This window comes from Apteryx mantelli, chromosome 10 (genome assembly GCF_036417845.1).
Source record: "Apteryx mantelli isolate bAptMan1 chromosome 10, bAptMan1.hap1, whole genome shotgun sequence".
Lineage (NCBI taxonomy): Eukaryota > Metazoa > Chordata > Aves > Apterygiformes > Apterygidae > Apteryx > Apteryx mantelli.
In genome coordinates this window covers 22,999,686-23,020,464 of record NC_089987.1, presented here as the reverse complement: position 1 = coordinate 23,020,464, position 20,779 = coordinate 22,999,686, and the positions used below count along the sequence as shown (strand labels likewise).

General features: G+C 48.6%; 1 protein-coding gene across 1 annotated transcript in view; it reads left to right on the top strand.

Moving 5' to 3' along the window:
• Window positions 1–20,779, top strand: part of HYDIN (HYDIN axonemal central pair apparatus protein) — a 172,307-nt gene that overhangs the window by 87,708 nt on the left and 63,820 nt on the right. The window contains exons 19-23 of the mRNA XM_067302835.1: window positions 3,558–3,796; window positions 6,499–6,754; window positions 8,745–8,888; window positions 10,648–10,791; window positions 11,907–12,220. Of these exons, the coding sequence (XP_067158936.1) occupies window positions 3,558–3,796; window positions 6,499–6,754; window positions 8,745–8,888; window positions 10,648–10,791; window positions 11,907–12,220 (1,097 nt within the window). The remainder of the gene's footprint in view (window positions 1–3,557; window positions 3,797–6,498; window positions 6,755–8,744; window positions 8,889–10,647; window positions 10,792–11,906; window positions 12,221–20,779) is intronic.

The following is a 20,779-nucleotide window of genomic DNA, read 5'->3' as shown; positions in this document are numbered from 1 at the left end:
TTTATCCCAACCATTGACTAGCACTCAGTGGCTCTCATGCCCGGTAAAGCAAGCTCCTACGGAGACAAAAATAGTCACCATCTTTGTCTATTCTGTGCATACAGCTATTGCATTGTTTCACAGAGCGTTTGGGGATAAGCAAGTAGCAGGGACATTATCAGAAGTGAGATATTACTCAGTCTCCTAAGTGGTGTTTTTTCATAGACCGATCACCTCTATGTGCTTTACAGAGGAAAGAGGCTTTTTTTAATCCTCTCTTCAGCTAGAGAATTCAAGGTATGGCAAAGCTCCTGGTCTTGCAGCAGAGCCCAGGTTCTCAGTCTGGTCCCAGTACAGAGCCAGCTGCCTTGTGCAGTGAAGAGCTGAGTGCCGTCAGTGTGGCATTCCCCTGTGTGCAGTCATGTGCGGGTAATTTGCCACACTCTGCACACACTTAGCCTCAATCCTGTGCAAGAGTCATCCTTACGGAGGATATATGGTGACTTGGCTCACTTTTTTTTTCTGTGAGCAGTTGAAGACTCACCTGGAGGGATGTAGGGAGTCCAGCAATGAAACCCACGACCCAACGAAACCCTGACCAAGTGATGGTGGCCTTCACTCAGCCTCTACAGTCCAAGGATGTGGGGACCCCCTCCAGCTCCAGGAGATTTCCTATCTCTCTGGGATGCAGCCTGGATCAGTGTTGGCAGAGCTGACCTAGAAATCTGAGCAAATCTGTCCTGGCGGAACCTCTTGGTCCTGGCAGGTCTCTGTTCAGCAGTACATTATGCTGCCCCTTGGACCCACACCAAATGCTAACCAAAGGAATGAGGACAGGATGCAAATCTTATTCCTCCAGAGTCAACTGTTGGCCTGCCAGGGCACAATGGGTCTGCACTGGATAACACTAGGGAATTCAAACTCTGGCTCCATCTAGACAGCCTATCATTATTCCTCTGTGATAGTTTCTTGGGTACAATTTACTCCCCGGCTCATTGCCAAGCTTTGATAAATTAGCTTTGTCAGATAGCAGACTTGCAGATTCACTTCTGGAGCAAAGCTATCAGGTCTCCTTTTCAAGCTAGCTACCCTGTGTCAGCATGAATCAGAGGAAAAATTGTACGCTAATGTCAGTGAAAATCTAACGCCCACTGGCTTGGTTTGAATGCGCTCTCCAGAGAGCCTTTGGCTGATTGCATCCTGGTGGATCCCTCTAGTCTAGTGATCAGCTCCACAAGGAAAGCAGGAAAAATGGAAGAGGGCTGGCGAGATGATGTGTGGTTAGGTCAGTCTTTTCTACCTGCTTGTGGTTGTGTGTGTCACTGCTTGGTTATCACCTCTGGGATGAGAGTGCATTTGGTGGTGATTTTTTGATGGAGTTTCAGAAGGCCCAATATGGTAACCGTAGTCTCTCTGGGCAAACAGGTAAAGTGGGGCTGCAGCTCTGCTGATGAGTTTTGCTCCGTTTGATGTCTTCAGATCTAGCTGCGTGCCCTCTGTGTTCAGACTGCTTTTTGAGCACTGCTTCTTCTCCCTACCCAAGGCCAAGAAATGTCATGGGTGCAGAAAACAAAATGGTAACTAGTCAGACCTCAAAGGGAATTTAAGAATATTCCCTGAGGGGACTACAAGATCCCAAACTGGAAGAATGGAGAGTACATTGTGGCTAATAATGAATGTGAAAGGTGTAGGAGTAAAAAAGGGCAGATAGTTAGCTTGAGCCTAGCCTGCTTTTCATGGAGAAGCAAGGCTTTTTTTTTTTTTTTTTTTTTTTTTTTAAGAGATTCTCTTCCTACAGCTCTGAAGAAAAAAATAAATGGAGCTGACCGAATTTATTCATTTTGCCAATGTAATGTACCTGGAATAATTTTGATGCCTTTGGCATGTTTCATCTGGGACCTGCATGGGCAGATCTGGCCTGCTGCTGTGCAGGGCACAGTCAGTCCTGGGGAAGGAGTTAGTGCAGCTGGGTGCCTACCGCGGTGCTGGGACCCTGAACACACAGTACGTTATTGCTTCTCTGGCCTCCAGCTAGTCTTACCTTAGTCATTAGCAGGGGTCAGTTGAGGGCTTATTCAAAATGCTTTCCCTGACTTTGAAGTGCTGCTTTGTTTCCTGATACTCTTCTGCCTTGGGCTGGCCAGTGTCCTGTTCGAGCTCTGGGCCACCAGCCTGACAGATGGCAACTCAGGCTATTTTCACTTGAATCGAGCAGCTGCTTGGATCGTGTCAGGCCTCCGAGCACATCCTCGCTTTTCATTCAAAAAAGAAAGAAAAGCAAAATGTTCTCTTTTACAATACTCTGGTGTTTTGGGTGTGCCTGGGGGGTAGGGGTTAGTGCCTGGCTTCCAGAACACGCAGTCCTGCATGGGGGTACGTGTACCACCAACACCATGGCAGCTGCTGCAAAGCGGTATGCAGCCCAGCCCGGCTCTGCCAGTCTCAGCAGTGGTACCCTTGGATGTGGTTTCTGGTCCTCCCTCTTCCACATTATCCACACCAGAAACGATAAATCTGTAAGCAAAGAGTAACTGAAATTTAGTCTCTTAGCTGCTGAGGGTTGTGTGAACACTTGTTTCCCTTCATGCGGGAGCTGGAGGGTGTTGATGCTGCAGAGGACTTTCAAAAGGGAAAGATGTCTGCAAAGTGTCAGTCTGCAGTCGGCAGACTGGAATGACCAGCCCATCCTTTTTTGCTCATGTGAGGTCCGCAGATACTTACGGAGGCAACCATGGTCTTCAGGGATTCCCCTGCCTTCCACCTGTAAGATGTTTAGAGCTGGCCAGGGACCGTTGTATGCATTTCTCTTGTATGCTGCGAGCTTGCTCCCTGTGAATGTGGCTTTGGGTGAGCTGGGGTCCGGCGCCCTTATTGCCCCATCTGTAGAGGAAGGTCTGTGGGAAACCAGCACAAGGAAACATTTGGGAAGCCTAGGCCATGCCCACAAGTCACAGGCCTTGTGTTCAGTTTTCTTTCTATTTACAGCAGGGTAGTAAAGAAATAAATGTTTATGGCTGAATTTTCCAAAGCACTGGGGCACCAGTGGCTGATGATTAGCAGGAACTGGGTGCTTCAGTCCTTCAGGTGCTGTTGAGAAACACTGCCTAACTCTTGAGAAAGAAGACTTTGGAGCCAGGATTTTGATCAACTGGTTTTGCAGAGTTATTCTTCAGGCTCACAGCAGTATCCCCCAGCCGTGCGGTCGCTGTGGTGGGATTTGAGCAGTCCCGGCTTCCTCTGTCCTCGGGCCTTTATGCAAACCCAGCCATTGTCACTAAGCCAAGAGAAACAAAGCAGGCTCCCTTGGTGCATACTCCAAAAGAGAGACTGGAGGGGGGATAACCTTCTCCTGAGGATGAACATCCCTCAGGTTGGGCAAAACTGGGTTAATGAAGCGAGTCTGCTAAAGGGGGAGGGTAAAATATAGCTTACAGAAGATTCGAGAGAGTTGCTGTTTCTAGACACCACTGCCACAGCTTGGATTTAGCAATACTAACCCTTTATGCTTTTTATCCTCATATCTTTCAGTCCTTCCTCTGTGGTTCCCTTTGTAAGTTAGTATCTGGATTGTGTTACAGGCTGGCAAACGCTCGCGCTGGAGGATTGAACCCAGTGAAGGAGTGGTTCCCCCTGAGACCAAGGTGTCTGTGAACCTCATAGCCAACTTGGACGATACTGAGAAATTCGAGGACAAGGTGAACTTGTTCATAGAGCACAGCAGCACCTACGAAATCCCGGTCCAGGCTGTCGGCATTGGCACCACGATCATCACTGACAAACCCTTTGCTCCAGAGCTCAACCTGGGGCCCCACTTCAGGTAGGACATCTCTCGGCTTTCGCCCCTCCTATATGCTTAGCAAGGAGAAGTTTTGCTGTAGTCCTTCAGATTAATTCTCCCACAATACTCAAGGCCCTGACTACCTTTCACTGAAACAAATCCATGGGAATTCCTTTAGAAACATTTTATGGCCATTTCAGAGTCATTAAACACTCACCCTCAAAAGCTACCAAAATGGAAATCAGTTGCTGAATTGTCACCGATTTGCCCTCGGTTATAATATATTTATTTCCTCACTTTGTCAAATAAGGATTTGGAGCAAAACAGCAGGTCCAGGAAGCATCTGGCTGCAAAATGCTACCTTACAAATATAAACATATTTCCCTTTGCAATGATGTTGCTTGCTTTTTCACTCACTGTGGAGCATCATTTCACAACAGCGGAAAACCTGGCGGTAGCTTGTTAGCAACTCCTCGACTAGATTAATGATGCTGCTTTCTTTCCCCTCTGCCCAGGAGTCCTGGAGGAGCAACCGAATTTGTTTTTGCCCTGTATCATCCCTCAGTTCACTTGTCTTTCCTGGCTCCCCTGCCGGGCTTCTCTTTATTAGACCTAGTCGCTCTTCCCTTGTTTCTGCTCCCTGGTTTCCTCATCTCCTCCAACAAAGCCGCGCTGGCCTGGGGTTCAGGCTGGCAGGAGAAATGCACTCCCCTTGGCATGGGAGCATGGCTTCAAAGACCAGCTTCGAAAGCGAGAGGAGGAAAGTCCACTGGCTCGGGCTGTTGGGCAGGATAAATCAAGAGTCTTCATGGAAAGAGCTTAGCTTTAAGGAAGAGGGTTCAATGATTGAAGCACACGAGTCCAAAACCAGGAATCTCTTTATAAACAGGGGAGAAAAATAGGCCTTTCCAAAGTGCTGTTCACCTGGCACGTCCAGGCGAGAGGAATCACCTTCTGGAAGTGCCTGTTCCTTTTCCCTGACTACAAAGAAAGTCCACAGCGCTTAGATATCTAACTTCTGGACATTAAGATAGACCAGCTGAATTCTACCTTGAGTGTTTAGGATAAGTTTGGGGACTTTAAATGTGCACCTGCAAACCATCCACCCTAAGTCAGGACCCTGCAGGTAGCTTTGGGCTTGTCCAGTGTGTTTTGGGTGCTGCGTGCAGCTACAAATTGGCTGCACGATGGACAAGACCGTGTCAACGTGATTCGTGTCATCAGCCTCAGCCCTGTTTTTGCCTCCTAGCCTGCAGGCTCGTTTTGCATTTCAGCTGACATTGCTGTTAGCTGCAACCAGATGAGCTGAAATGGGACACAGGCAGATAAGTCAGGGTTTTAAAGAGCTAGAAATTATGCCGTCTACCCAGAGCTTCTTGAGGTTTTGATCTATTGCTGTCCCTGAGATGAAATGTTTCATACTAACCCTGTGCACATCAAAGGTTTTTAGCGGTTTGTTTCAAAGACTAGCTTGTTCTGTACTGTCACTTCTGTGTTGGCATTTAGCTGCTTAAGGCAGATACACATTTTATAAGCTGCATATTTTGTACCTCTTTAAAAAAAAAAAAAAAAAAAAAAAAGGGACAGTAATTGTTCCAGGAACAATTCCTTTGCTGATCATGCTTAGATTTATAGAGGGCAAAATAATTGCTCCTGACTAGCCTGCGGTTAGTGTTCCTTTATATAAAAAGGAATCAATTTCCATTGAATGTTCTTTTTGTTTCATATCTAGCTCTGGTTATTTATCCCCTGATGTCACTCTGTCGCCTCAATAGCTAGACCCGGCCCTGGTGCCACGTTCTTCCTGCAGAAGCTTCCATTGAGTCTGGCTGCGCTCACAGTGCCCTTATCTTCCTAAAGGCCCAAACCAGCTGCGCTGTGCAGGCAGAGGAGCTGCCGGGGGCAGCGAGGGCCGGCTGCTGCCGCAGGGAAGGGAGCTGGAGCCCAGCACGACGCCACAACCGCTCGAGCTGTGCCATGAAATGGAGCAGCTTCCTTCCCCTCCAGCAGTGCTGTGAGGGACAGGGGGAAGCCAGGGGCCAGCTTGCCCCCCTCTTCACTGTAGTGCAAAGGGTGGTCGAGGCTCTCGGCCTGGCAACGCCAAGGCTTCGCAGTTAAGAATTGCAGATCAGGTGATGTCTCTTTTTGTGGCCTCTCTGGCAAGGCTTCATCTTTTCCCTTCAAGCCACTGAGCTTTATTTAAAGATTTACTGTAGCGAGAGAGAGAGCAGGCAAAGCTGGAGCACAGAACATCTCTTCTAGCCTTGGCCTTTGGTCAGCAGCTCCTAAAGGGAAGGTGAAATGGCAGCAGGCTACTTCTTCCTTCTGCTTACAGCCAGTAGGGATGAGCTTAGCAGCTGATGCAGCGAGACCTGCAGGGCGCACCTTAGAAAGATGCTCGGAGTATTAAGCACCAAAGGCCAGCGATGCTTTGCCCCCAGCGTTGCCCTGGGGCTGGAGATGTCATTCTTCATGGAACTTTTCTTTGCAGTATGTGAAGAAACCGGCTGCTGGGTGTCCGTAAGCTTGGGGGCAACGGAGGTGGGCTTTTGGTATAGCTTTGCTGTAGCCTTTTTTTGGTCTAGCCTTGCTTTTGCTATAGCTTTGAGCTAGGTCAGCCTTTTCAGAGTTAGTTTTCTTGCTGCGTGTGTGGACAGGTAATGCCACTGGAGCCCCATAGCTGGCTGAACGCTGAGAAATCTCAGGCTCCCTGACGTTCCCCATCTCTGCTTCTGTTCTAGTCAGGAACCCTGCTATTACCACTTCAAGATAACGAACCAGGGACGTCGCACCCATCTGCTCTACTGGACAACAGAAGGCTTTGCCCCGTTTCGCCAGCAGGATCATCTCCCTGCTCTCACTACCACTAAAGGCAAAAATTCTTCCCAGAGCCTCAGACCTGCATTGCCTGTTTTTAAGCTTCGACCGCTAAGGATGGAGCTGACCCCGGGCAAGACCATGGACATGATGCTGGAAGGCTCCTCCAGGACTCCCAAGGTGAGGTCCTGCACGGGAGACAGCCTTTCCCATCGTATCACTGCCGCTTGGGCTTCTTCCGTAGCCCCTTGACATTTGCCTGAGAAAATGAGCAATTGCTTTCAAGAACTGTTTTAATGCCACAAGTTACCATGGCAGCACCAGTTGCTTTTCCTGCTGGCCACTATTGGTTGCTAAGGCTTTTCTTGTTGCTATAGCTACCGTAAGCCCAACTTGCTAATACCAAAATACGGGCTGAAGAAGGTGCTACTTCAGGGGCAAGCGGCAGGTTATAAGGTGTCACGTGCTGAGGCAGAAAGGAAGGGCAAAGAAAGGAGCTGTTTAGAGAGATTAGGGGCACAGGCAAAAAGTAAATAGAAAAATGTAAGGTAATATATCTGGGGGAAGCAAGGAGTAATCCAAAACACACCTGCGAAGGGAGGGAGTGTCTGGGAGCAGCATCATTTTTTCTCTCTGTATAAACACAGGCCGAGGGCTTGTCTAGCACTGAGTCTGGGAGGAGAAAAATGAACGCAATGTGTTAGCTCTAATGATCAGAGTGACATTCTCCACCCAGGAGACTGTTCCCAGAGATCATTATAACTGACAGCTTGACTCTTGTCAATATTTTGATAACAGCTCACCCCAGTCTCTCAGGCAGCCTCAGCATCCCACGGGCAGCCAGGTCCTGCGATAAGGTTGTGCACCTTTGGGCTGCAGCTCAGAGAGGGATATGCAAGAAGATTGCTGTGTGTTCCCCTTCCCAGCCCCCTTCCAGGGGAAATCCAGTCTTGCAAGGAAGCTACCGGCTGTGCTGGTCTGTGCTGCCATGCTCCAAAACCACTGGTCACAGCCGTTCAAGTGAATGGGAGGTGAATCTGCATTACCCCACTGCTGACAGCAGTGTTTTGAAGGTGTTTTCAGGGGTTGTTTCAGGGGTAGCTTGATGAAGACTTGATAACTTGGTTGACTGTGATGGGACTCTCCAGGTATATCCCTGTGCAGTTCTGAACCCTAAAGTTTTGCTGAAGGGAAAAGGCACCAAAAAGGAAACAAAATGATCAGGGCACTGGGGAAAATGTTGCATGGAAAGCTGAAAGGGGATCTGTGAGCTCAGCTCTGGCTATGTGGCTACTGGAGTCAAAGCCAAGACCCTGGGAGCAGACTTTCTATCTTCTTTGTTTATTGAGAAGTTAATACCCTTTAGGTTGGTTGGAAGCCCAACTCCCTACATTGGACATGTAGCACAGCTGATTTTGGAGGGTGTAAGCTCCAAGGAGGAGTTGTGTTGTGGTGTTGTACTGTAGGGAAGAGTGAGAAATGAGGGGGAGGAACTTGAAGTGAAACCGTGAGAGAAATCAGAAAAACATCTGGATGTAAGAGCTTCTGGCTGGTGCAGAGGGTTTCCACATGAAGTGAGAGACGCCTCTTTCATGGAGAGGTTTCTTTTCAGATCTGGCAGGACACAATACATTCTTGGGAATGGGTGAGCCCCTCTTTACTTGAAAGCAGGTTGGCCCGTTTGGATTTTTCCTATGCATCCTTTCCACAAAGGTTCTAAGAGAGGGTTTGCTGGCATTGGGCCTTTCATTGCCTTTTTCCCTTAATACAGTTATTTTATTTTTGTAACAACTTCCTACAGTTTCCTGGAAGTGTTATGCTTAGCAATGGGACATATGAAAACAATAATCATTTGAGGCAGTAATTATTATGATTGTAGACAGCACATGACTCACAAGTGCCTTCTGTGGATGCAAGCCTGTGGCATTATGGACATCTGAGTGCTGAATAAACAGGGCACAGCATAAAAAGAAAGGGGGTATATTTAGGAGACCAGTGATTGTATCATTATAATACCCACTGTTCAGTGATTGCCAAGATCCAGTGACAAGGTTTTCATCCAGGCTGTCAAAATCTTGCGTGTCCATAGTCAGATGGCCAGCAAATGCCCTGTGTTATCCAGATACCCTGCTAGCGTCCGCTGGGTGATGTGTGGCTCTCGTGCCTACAGGTAGTGAAGGAGCGGCTGCTGTGTCATGCCATCATAGAGGGCAAGGCAGGGAAGAAGCAAATAATGCAAGTGGATGTCACGTGTGAGTTCATTGCTCCTGTTCTGCAAATCTCCTCCAGGGAAATCACTTTCCGGGTAGAGAAGGTAAGTTTCTGGATTGCCTCCTGCCATTTAATAGGCAGCATGGCTCGCGACGGAAAGCCTGCAATGTGTGTGCATTTAAACAAGGAAGTTAAACAACCTCCTCTGAAATCTGTGGGGCTTTGGCAATTGATTTGAGTGGGACTGAGCTTTTCTCATTAGTACTTAGATCATTATTTCAGTTCCTCCATCCCCTGGGGTCATGGACAGTCTCTCCAGCTTGATTCTGCCTTTCTTGGCATAGAGACAGAGTTGTCTGAGCTACTGACCCAGGGTGGGACCTGTAGGACCCATGAGAGCATGGTGTGCAGGGTGAGCTTTGCACAGCTACCTGGTGGGCCAGCCTGGGGCTGCAGAGAGCAGATCGCTGCAGCTGAGCTGTGCTAAACCTCCAGCTCGCCCCTCGTGCAGCTCTGTGTAAAGTAGGTGCAGACCTATTTAGAGATGGGACTGTTTTTCGCTTCCTTGCTTATGTGAAATTGAGCCCTCTGTAGAGGGAGATCATGGCCACCGGTTTCTGTACCCAGTATGAAGGGAAGTTTACCAGCACCTTCTAAGGCATGGTGAAGTCTGAATGTTGCTCCTGTAGGGAAGCTGAGAAAAATTGAGGATCTTGTCACCTCCTCAGGCTGACAAGAAAAATTGTCAACCCTTGTCTGTTGTCTGCCTTCTCTGTTATGGGCACGGATGCCAGCACTAACAGATCTTTGCATTTCCCCAAACCTCACTGTGTTTGAAGGAGCCAAAGACGTCCTCCAGCTGCAGTGGTGATAACACTGGCACAAAGCAGCTGCCCTTCTCCTCTCCGGATCCTGATTCCTGCATCATCTTTCCCTCCCCTGCGAGGTGTCTGAAAAAGAGAAAATATTTCATTATTTAGTTTCTGCATTTTCCGGTCTCTCGTCTAGCTCCCTGCCTCCCAGAGTAGCACAAAATCCTGTGAGGAGGCAGTTCAGATTTAATTAGACACTTTCCAGCTATCCCTGATGCCTGCCTGCAGTCTGCTTGATGCCGCACACTCCGATTTATTGAGTGCAATGACACTGCAGCTGTTTGATACAAATACGTTTAGAACTAGTTTCCCAAACACTATCTAGTTTATATAAACCATACAGGAAGCCCAGAGAAACACATAAACAGGAAGTAGCAGCTTAGGCTGGAGCTTAGTTTGGAGTCTATAGACAGCTTGTCACTATAGCGAGGGCAGCAGGAGACGCTTTGCAGCTGAGCTGTCCAGGCTTCTAGGCAACTGGATGTGTGCAAACATCTAAATGTAACCTTAGGCTAATGCAATCTCTCCACTACAAGCTAAAACCTGCTTTCTTTACTGCTCTGGCTAGCGTCACTGCTTTTTATGAGACTGCTTGAGTCTATGAAGTTGTAAGGATTTACTGTATGTGAGTGGAAATGTCTTGTGCCATTCAGCCCAAGAGAGGAGACAAAACTGGAGACAAACAATCTGGTTTCTCTTTCCTTTTTGACCTTGTCAAGCAGCTGCCCCATCTAGGGGTCCTATTCCCCCAACTGTTCATGAGACAGCAACATTTCCCGGTTCCTTGGGGGGTGCTGTGGCTTCTAAACATGAAAAATGTTTGATATACTTAAAGAAAAGCCTTCTAGAAGAGCAGAAACCAGTAAGAATAGTAAATAGAGATGTCTGCTCTTTTGGGGTTGAAAATTTTGAAATGCAGCAGAAGGGAAAGGAGGTCCACGACTGCTACTTCAATTTTCTTTCTCTTTGTCCTCTCCTGTGTTTCTGCAGGAAGCCAGTGATGTCCTAACTCCTCAGTATGAGCCTCTTGATTTAAAAAACATCTCTTCCTTGCCAGTCAGCATTATCCTGTCCTTAGAACAACCCTTCTCCCTCTGTGATGTGGATCAGCAACCCATCTGTGTGGATGGTCAGGTGAGCAGCCACGGACCTCCCTACTGGTGTGATTTGAAGAGGGAGGAGTGGGGTGGTACCTTGTGGTCTGGAGGACCTCTAGTAGAGAAGCTTGCTTTTTAATGTCAGCTGGCCTGAACTAAATCAGATTCAAAACAAACTGCTGAAGGAAATGAAATATTGTCTGAATTGGGGAAAATGCACCTTAGGTCTAAGACAGCCCATGAGAAGGGGAGCAGCTGCTAAGTGGTTCTGGGCAAGCCAGATAGTAATGGTCTTTCCTGGAAAATGGTCACAGTGCTCTGGTATCCATCCTCAGATCACCTCAATAGCAGCTTGCTCTCTTTGAGGCCGGCTGTGCCTTCAGGAAGGCTCAGAGTGCTCTGGCTGCTGCCTGGCACCTGCCCCGTTGCTGTTGGGAGGTGGTGGACGCAGGCTGTGCTATGCACACATTGCTGTAGGCATTGCCACCACTTCTGTGCTCAGCAACATCCATGCCAATGACTAGCGCCGTGCCAAAGTCAGTGGAGCTGCACTGAAGCAAAGCCAGGCCAGACGAGGTCAGACTCAGGTCTGCTGACTCACCACCCTAACCCTAGTTCATGTCCAGTTTCTACATCGTTTCCTGGCAAGATGTGTTACTTGGAGCAGGGAGAGGGAAGCTCATTGAAGACTGAAGTTTTGTAAGTTTCTTGGAGACTTTCCTGAGCATGAAAGATTTTTCATGCAAGTAAGCTCATATTTTCCTTCTCCACTGCAAGGGTGAATCTGTAATGCAGTTGCACATGTGCTGAGCGTGAGGATAAAGGAGTTCTCTGAGTCAGGACCAAAGGCCCTGGCTTGCCAGAGAGCTGGTTTGGTTTTAGTGTATAGCTTTTGAGGGTCTAGAAATCAGTAGAACAATATTTACTTCCCTCTTGTGTTGATGCAGAGCACAGGAATGGGAGCCTGAGATGGTCTCAGACAAGAGTGTTTGTGGTGCTAGCAGTCAGACACACTGTAAAGAAAATGAAGGATGAGCTGAGAAGCCCATGTTGGGGTCACAATTTGAACATCATACATTTGCGCATTTCATGCCATCAGACCTTGGAACTTCATTGCACTGATGACTAATACCTCTTTATCTCTCATTGCAGGCCATAAAGCTGGAAATAGGGGAGGAACTTCATCTTTCCATCAGATTTAACCCTGCTTTTCATGAGGGTTTGGATATCTGGGTAGCAAAGGCAGCCCTGATGATACGGTTTGTTGAGCACTCTCATGAGGAGCACGTTGCCCTTCGGGGAGAAGTGTACTTTCCAAATCTCCATTTCCAGACCATGGCCCTGGACTTTGGCTGCCTCCTGAATGACACTGAAGATGTACGTTACATTGAGATGACCAACTGCAGCCCACTTCTTGTCCGCTATGACTGGTCATTCCTGACAGACAGTTATGCGAGCCAGATGAGGTACGTGCAGCTTTGCCCTCTCCTTGGAGCTCTTCTCCTTCCTGGTGCACTGTTTGTATCTTTGCAAAGCCTGAGGCTGTTTGCTTGAGATCTGACAGATTGCTTTTGACTTTCATACCTGGAAGAAGCGCCTACCAGTTGTGCTCAGGGTACAGGTGACCTCTACCAGTTTGAAGCTGGACAGGAGCCAAGCTGGGACCCTGAGAGCCTACTAGCGCTTCTAGTATAGTTCATAATCCTACTTTCTTATTTCTGGAGCCACAAAGCTGTGCATTGGCTTAGGTTTAGGTGCTTGGGCAAGCAGATATATAACATGAACTCTTCCCTTCCCTGCCAACCCTATTTGATGTCATTTCATACTATCAACCTACGTGAACGCTGCCAGCAGCAGGATGATGTGCTGCTATCCCAAGGCTCTTGCAGCTTTTCTGCTGTGACCCCCATACTGGTTCCCCTGGGAAGGGAAGCTGGCTTGGAAAGCTGCTTTCTCAGGCTTTCCTGGCCTGAGGCAAACACCACCTTAGTGAAGTGAGTTTTCACCTCTTAACATGCGTGTCACATTCACAAAACAGCTATTTAGCATTTTACAACAAAATGGCGGGTTCTGCTGTGTGTTTTAGGTGCAGCTATAGAAGCTGAGGGGAGCACTTGTCTGAGCATCCTTGGGGAGCAGAGCTATCCAGTGCTGGTCTGTGGGTTTCCAAGCCCAGGAGCAATCTTGCAGTCATTCTGGAGCACGTCTATAAACTCATCCCTAGCGGTTCTTCCTGCTGTGGCCTCTCTGCATAGTACAAAAGTCTAGCCTGGGCAGTTATTTTAATTACAGTAGCAAATAGTTTTTCCATAATGCCTTAGGAAACCCAGCACACCTAACTATTGCATATTGAAGTGCTGCTATTCTGAATAATACAGACCATCAATAAAGAGTTTTGTTTAAGGATTTGGGATCTGGTCCAGAGGAGGAGACTGGGAAGTGGAGATCAGCTATGCGGCTATATGGAGGGGTTGGGGGAGAAGACAGGCACTGGGGTAGTCCATGCAAAGCTGGGTCCTACCAAGCAAGAACATGTCCTTAGAGGGGCTGCTCTTGATGCATGGCGCTTTCAGGAGCAGACCCTAAAGGCTTCCAGTTAGGCAGAGGAAAGCCTGCAAAAGCAGGTGGAGGGAGGTGGGCAGGGAAGAGAGGAGCAGGGCTGTAATCTCTGCTTGAAGGCCCCTGTCATCTCCTGGTAAATTAGATTAGGGTTTAATTACAACCTGAAGGGAGAATCTAATTTTGATGATAGAACAATGCTTATATTTTATTATAACAGAGAAACAAGCACATTACAGCGAAGCCTGTGTGGAATTAATTTCCTCTGGGACCACTCGTTGGCTGGTTGCCTATTTATTGTTACTTTTATTTTTTAAAACCTCTTTGTTTTTGGAAATGTGAACACTGAATCAGTTTCCAGCTTTTAATTACCCCATCTCCACCTAAATTGACTTGACTGGACCTGAGCCTTCAGGTGCTTGTTTTTCCAGCGGATGCTGAGTCACCTGTCTCCACTGACTCTGCAGCAGCTGAGGGTCCTGAGCATCTGCCAGGATGGTGCTCCTTGCTCCAAAGGGCTTCGGCATAGCCCCTTTGCTGGCTTGTTAGTGATGTGGATGTTACGACAGCTCCCTTTTCTGCTCTGCATGTTAATTAAGCAGTAATGTACTCTCTCCAGGTTCCTCAGCAGACACCATGTGATCATCCATGGCAGAGCTGGAAATGAAGACAGTCTCCAAGTTATTAACACCTCAAATTGCTCATTAAGAGCCCAGCAGAAGGGTAGCATGTCAGATATTATTTCTGCTCCATGTTAAGTGCTGTTGGTATTGTTCATTCTAAATTATGAGATGCGGCTAACTCGGTCTAACATTGGGGGCGTTAAACATCAGGTCCCATGAAGGTGAGATCAGTAGAATTTAACTGTCCATCCCTTGTCACCAGGGGCCCATCATCAGACACTTCCAGCATTAATTAGCTAAAAGTATTTTTTGGCCAAGAGAGAAAAATGTTGTTTCCTTGCCTGGACAACACACTGTGCTTAGATTTTTTTTCTTCTTCTTCTAATTATTCAACCCTTTTTTCTTCCCCTTCCCCCTCACTTTTTAGTCACTATGCTACTTCCTCGGACAGAGCAATCATATAAGCAACACAGTCCAGCCATTGCTGCGAGGTTACCGACTCATGGCCCCCTTCTCTGACACTGCTATGCTCTAAATCTCTTGCTGTTACTTCTCTTCTAGACCTATGTGGTTAAAGACAAACTGAGAGCAGTTTATCCCCTCCCCTTGGACCTTGTGGTAGCTCAAAGCTAAATCTAGACTTTGCACCTAGATTGCTTTCTGGTGGGTTGGAACGGATCTTCAGAATCACTCAGCAGGAGATCTGAGGCCAGATACAAACATTTCACTATGTTTCTTATCTTAAAGGTTTCTCCTGCAAAGACTAATTGATTTGTCCCTGTTTCTTAAGAGAAGTATCCTGCTCCTCAGCATTGTTTGGGATTCCCGTCAAAACAAAGGCATCAAATCCAAGTGATGTACAAGGGTTTTCTTCTTAAATAACTGGATAGACCTGTGAGCAAATGCTCCCTTCTGCTACTGCCAAAGCCTACACCGTGGCTTATCCCCAAACTTAGCTGCTCTCTAGAGCTTCCATTCTTCGTTAAAGTAAATGGCGAGGCATAGCTTTCCGAGCACTGCTGTTCCTCCCTGACCCCTTCATCCCCGTCTCTGCCTCCTTCCTGTGAGCCAGATTAAGCCTTCCTGGGGCGCAATGCAAATATGCTGTGTGCTCCATGTGCCAGGATGGATCGGCAGGACGCTCTGCACCTCTGTGGCACGTGTCAAACCCGCTCCACATGTTGATCTGACATCTCCGGAGAATGGGAACTTTTTGGCTACAAATCATGTGTGATGAATGGCCAGCAGATTCTGCTTGGAGAGAGTTTTTTGAGCTAAACACATAGAAAATGACCGTCTTTCCTTTCCGTCTAGGATTTGCTCTGCCACAAACTAGAAATCTTTCCCAAGTAGGGTTCCTTACAGAATTTTTAGTTTCAAGTTTCTCTACCATGTCTCCTTACAGGTCCCCTGGCAGGTTGCGCTGCAGGGACCCTGTGAGCCAGATTCCAGCCTTGTTACTGACAAAAATAATTCTTTGTCCTGTTTGATTTTTTTTTCCCTGCTTTGTTGTTTTTATAAGAAAGAAGAAATGGAAAATATAGACAGTGAGAAATAGTGCAAGGCAAAAATCTGACAGCAATGCTCTGTCAGCCACCGGAGGGGAGAGAGGTAGCAACATGAGCAGCAAGAATAAATGTCAGAAACGCACACTTGCAGTGCCCCGATATTGGGGAGTCTCAGGCAGTAGCACAAACTCCACTTTCCTCCCCAGTGCTGTAAGGTGCCATCATGGCTGTGCTGACATTACAGTCTCCTTGGGGCAGTGTGTTTTGAGCTTTCGTAGTCCCATGGACACTGATTTTCCTGCTTAATTCACAAGTAATTTAGAGGATAAGAACAGAGGAGAGGAGGGCTGAGTGGTGGTGGAAATGTGCCAGCAGAAAGCATCCTTCAACTGTGTGTGTCTTGACATCAGTGGAGAAATTTTAATGGATCGGTGTGATAGGGAAATGGTCTTTCATTTCTCAGAGATAGTCTCATGTAACGAAGACGCTGGGTGTCAGTCTGCCTTCGCTTCTGAAATAGCAGTTTGGAGGCCACAAATGTGAGGAGGAAAGAGGGGCTTACGAGAGGCTCCGTGCTCATGGCAGACACCAGGAGCTAAGGGAAGCGTCATGATCAACATATGGGCAGGGAGGGAGACTTTTGGAAACTTGCTGCTGCTTTCCCCCTCCCCCCCCCAGACAGAATTAAAAATAAATAAAATATGAGTGCCTAGAAGGAATTTGGAGCCAGGAGTAAGCAAACCTACATAGTCGCCAAGTTTATATCAAAGACATAGTCCCAGATACTTGGTGTGGGATGGTGATGCTTAAGCGGGAAGAAGAGAGCTGCTTTCCTATTTGCGGTATGTCTGTAAGCTTCTCTCTGACTTAACGTTTGGGTTCTTCAGCATAGTGATCCTCGCCACGTGTCCTCCAGCACCATGCCTTTTCCACCACCAGACTGTTCTTTTCCTGGCTCGCTTGCCAGCAGGCTCAGCCAGCCTTCCCCAGGCCTGAGCTCAGCTTTTTCTGTTTGAGCTCTTGGGAGCATGACTGCAGGTTTGAGCCAGTACTGGGAGCTGGTTTCTGACCGCAGGTTACACTGATGCCCATCTGGAGGACATCTACACAGGCCATTGCACTGAGTTCAGAGCCCCGAATGGCTGGGTGGGAATTGCTTTGACTTTTACACTGGATTTTCTGGGATTGGGCCTCCTCATTTACCCGAGGGTGACAGACCCTGAGTGCTTTCATTTGCCTCGGTAGACTAGAGAGAAGTCCCAGGGTGTTAGAACAACGGAGCAGGGTGGGGAAGGAGAAGGAAAAAGCGTTGCTCTGATTAAAAGCACTGCACGTCCCATCCGAGATACTATCAGATAGCTGATTTCCTCCCTGTCTTTGTCCTGTGCCATCAGGGCGAAGCATGGGAGACTTCAAGGCAGAGCAGTGAGTCATCCATGCCGCGAGTGGGCTGCACTTAGATGGTGGCATTGCCTTCTGGTTTTAGCCGGTGAGAAGATGCTGGCTGGAAGGTGACTTTTCTCTGCTCTTAGGCCGGTGACTTTTTTGCTCTGCCGGTGATGTGAAGCCAGCTAACCTGGAGAGCACCTGACTTCTCTATTTGCTTTCTAAACATCTTCATTATTGAAGACATTCAGCAGGAAACTATGGTGCGTTTGCACTGCAAACAGTGTCATTCTCCGTATAAATGCCGTTACACCTCTGTTATGTAGATGGCTTTTGCTTTAATCCCCTCTGGGCAGGAGGCTGCAGCTCAAGGCCTGTCTTTGCAGACCTGTGGCAGGGCTCACTTTACTGCCTATTTATAAAACAAAACCTTGATTTCAGTTTTGGGGGGCAGTATGGTGTTGTATCCAGCCTGGCTGAGGCTGAGCAAGAGCATCGATTCAGGAATCTCTGCTGCCTCTTTCGCTGTTTGTTTCTATCTGAGCACCAGGGAAGCTGTCAGAGGAAATCTAGGTGGCAGGATATGGTATTTACTTCTGTTTGTTCGTTGACCTGCTGTCACTGTGCGTAGCAATGACAAGTAAGGTGGCATAATTTTCCAGCCCTCATTTCTCTAGCAGTTTCTCTCCCTTTGCTGTCTCTTCCTAATTCCTGCAGATTGTGCGTCAAACAGCTTTCCTTAAGGGATGATTTGTTCGAATCCACTGGTGTTGCTCTGCCTGAGTGCTGTTTCTGGTATCGTTGCCGCCCTTCCTCGTTGCCCCCTGTCTCAGGCCTGTCGTCACACGGTAGCTGAGTAATCTTTAAACATTTAGGACTCAAGACAAAGAATTTTAATCCAGGTATCAAGTCTTCATGTATTTGGGGGGGAGGGTAAATCTCTACTGGAGATCTTAGTTCCGATTCCTTCTAGTCAAAGGCACTTACCAACGTAGGCATGATGGAGAGCCCCGTTCTCCTGCAGGCTCGGTGTTCAGCCCGGAGATGCTGCTGCCGAGACAGCCAGGCTAGCCTGTGCCAGAGAGTCTCCAGGGAGCTTCCTGCAAACCCCTGTAGACAGCTGGGATTTTGCCCTGTTTGAGACTGGTGCTCTTCCTTCTCTTGGGGATGGTGGATGGACAGCATGCATTTTGTATGGCTTTAGGATCCCTTGCTGCTTACTGGCTGTTTTGAAGGCAGATGAGGAGCGTACCGGTCAGGAAGAACATTTCCCAAGACACGTCATCACGTATTTCTTGTTCAGAAGGGGTCAGATCTGCCAGGCATATCCCGGTGCTCTGTTTTCCCTTTGCATTACTGAGGAAGCAGGAGCTGTCCCAGCTTGGAGGAGGAGCAGTGCCCTCTTGTTCTCTAAAAGCCGGGTGGCCCAAGTAATCATGATGCATGTGACTTACCCCAAGGTTTCTAGAGACGTTACCTTTCACCCCCAGAGGTAGCTGCGTTTTTTCTGCCAGTGGTTTCATTGCCAATGACACTGACTGGGCACCTTGTGCAAGACCAACTGCCTACCTGTGCTGAAACCCACACCTCGACCGGCTGCATGACAAGGGGATGCAGGGATGACCTTGTGCTATAAAAAGCCACTCTGCAATGCTGCGATGGGACTGAGACCTGTGCTGGAGCTACAGACAGTGCCAGCCCCATCCAAACCCAGCTGAGAAGTGTTTTCTGGGCCCGGGGCAGATGTGCTGAGATGAAGCACTGTGGGAGAGATGCTGAGCAGGTGGGAAGCGGTGCAGTGGCCTTAGAGACGGTGGCATCGACACCACACACTCTATAGGCAAGGAGCCGGCGTGCACTACGATAGAGTCTGTTAAATGACCCTATTAAAAAATAATCTCTCTCATCCAGCTGGCCCGTGTCTCCAGCCCCGAAAATAGCTAGTCACAGTCTGCAGAACTGCCTCGTAGCTGCGCAGGAGCATTGATTTCCATGCTGCACTTAGAAGCAGGTGGCCTGTCTTTGCCAACCCAGAAAACAAGTAGAGTTGGATTAATGAAATGGGGAGCCCAAATAAGGATTCTGGGGACCTAGGGAATATGCCGCCATAAATCTGCATGTCCTATCTTGGAGAGGAAGGCAGCTGGCGAAGAGAGAGAAACCTTTTGCTCTTTGCAGCACAACAGCTTTGAGAGAGCTTCGGTGTCACAGGGAGGTTTAAGGGGGGCTCTGGGGAGAGTGAGATGATATTCAGAAATGGGTAAGGCTTGGGGACAGCCTGCATCATGGGTCCCCGACACGGGTAACCGCATGCCTCCTTCCCCTCCCCGAAAACAGCCAGGCCTGCAGGACAGGGCTCTGGCTGCATCACAGCTCTTCAAAGGGATGAGAAAAACTGATGGGGATGGATTTTGTGCCATCTCTCTTCCCCTCTCTGTCCCTTACATCAGGCCAAGTGCCTGACACTCCAGGAGATGAAAGCACCATCCTCAGCCACCTTCTCCAGTGCCCACCATGCTCCTGGCCTGAAGCGTGGTCCCCCGGGGCCCTTGTGCCCAGCCCTGTGTGTGCAGTGAGGGAGGGAGCCAGAGCACCCCCATTAAATGCCTGCAATGGGCTTAAGGGAGTGGTGTGAGACCTCCCACGACATCCATGCCTCCAGGAAGACCATCCCGCTGCCAGGAAAACGGCCGAGGGAGGTGGGAGTCCCTGAGGTGTCAGGTATCCCAAGGGTCTCTCTTGGTGTGCCCTTCGTTTTTTGAGAGTGCTTAATTTAATTGACGCCTCCTTTTCAGCCATCCTGCCCTCAGGAGAGTCGTTCCTTCTCGTCAGTGCGAAATGTTTTGAACTGAGCTTGTTTTGCAGAGCCCCATTGGTTCCCCCTGAACTGGCTGCTCACCCCGGGTGCAAAGCTCCTGGGTGCTAGATCCCCCCCTTTCCTCTTCGCCCCCCGATTTTCCCACCTCGATGGTGGTAGCTGTGCTCTCTGCCTCGCTCGCCTGCCCACGTCGCCCAAATCTGGCCTGAGCCAGGCCGATCCCGCGCCACGGTCCCTCCCGCCATCCTCTTGAGCTCGATGCAAGTGAGGATGGACCATTAGACTGCGAGCACGTTTCCTGGGAATCTGTCTGTCTTGCAGGGGGTAATTACGTTGTACTATGGAAGTGACCTTTAATAATAACTCAGCAGTGATGTTAACTAACCATTTATACAGACTGTATAAATTTCAGTAAAAACCCCACGCAGCCTTAAATCTGTCTGTAATTTCGGTTGGTATAACGAGCTCTGCCCCTTCTGGACCGGGGATGGATGGCGATGCCGGCATGCTTGGCGGGGTGGAGCCTCAGCATCTCCTGATTTATTTTGGGATGTGACCCTAGGAAATATGTTAAATGCACTGGAACTCTTTCTTTTTGGTTTTGGTTTTGGTTTTTCTTCTGTATTTTCTTTGTTGTTATTTCTTTACGCACTTCTGCCTTCCCCCGCGGTGAGCAGTTGTGGGATGGGGTTAAGGGGGGTGTGCTGGTCTGTAGGCATCGCTGCCTGCTGGAGATGTGATGATAGGAGACACAAGCGGAGACACACTGTGCCAGGGAGCTCAGATCAGTGTGTGCTGGTGGAGACACCTTCTGGGGTTCAGCAGAAGTGGTTGAGCCTAGCAGAGCCATTTCCTTCTAGGTGAGGAAAGCTCTGTAACTTTGCCTGGCTCCAGGACATGCTCCGTCATCTTGTCTCCCTCCTTTCCTTGCTCTTTGGCACTGTGGAGGGACAGTAATGCTAGCTGGCAGGCAGAAAGGCTGCCAGCCATGCCAGGTTGTCCTCCAGGCTCTGTCTGCAGTTGGGTTTTCCGGTGGTCCGGCTGTAAGCAGGAAGGCTGTGGAGAGCTAGCACTGGCAGGGTGGCATGGGTATATGCTGCCCTCGCCCCACCGGATGCCTCAGCGCAGGCT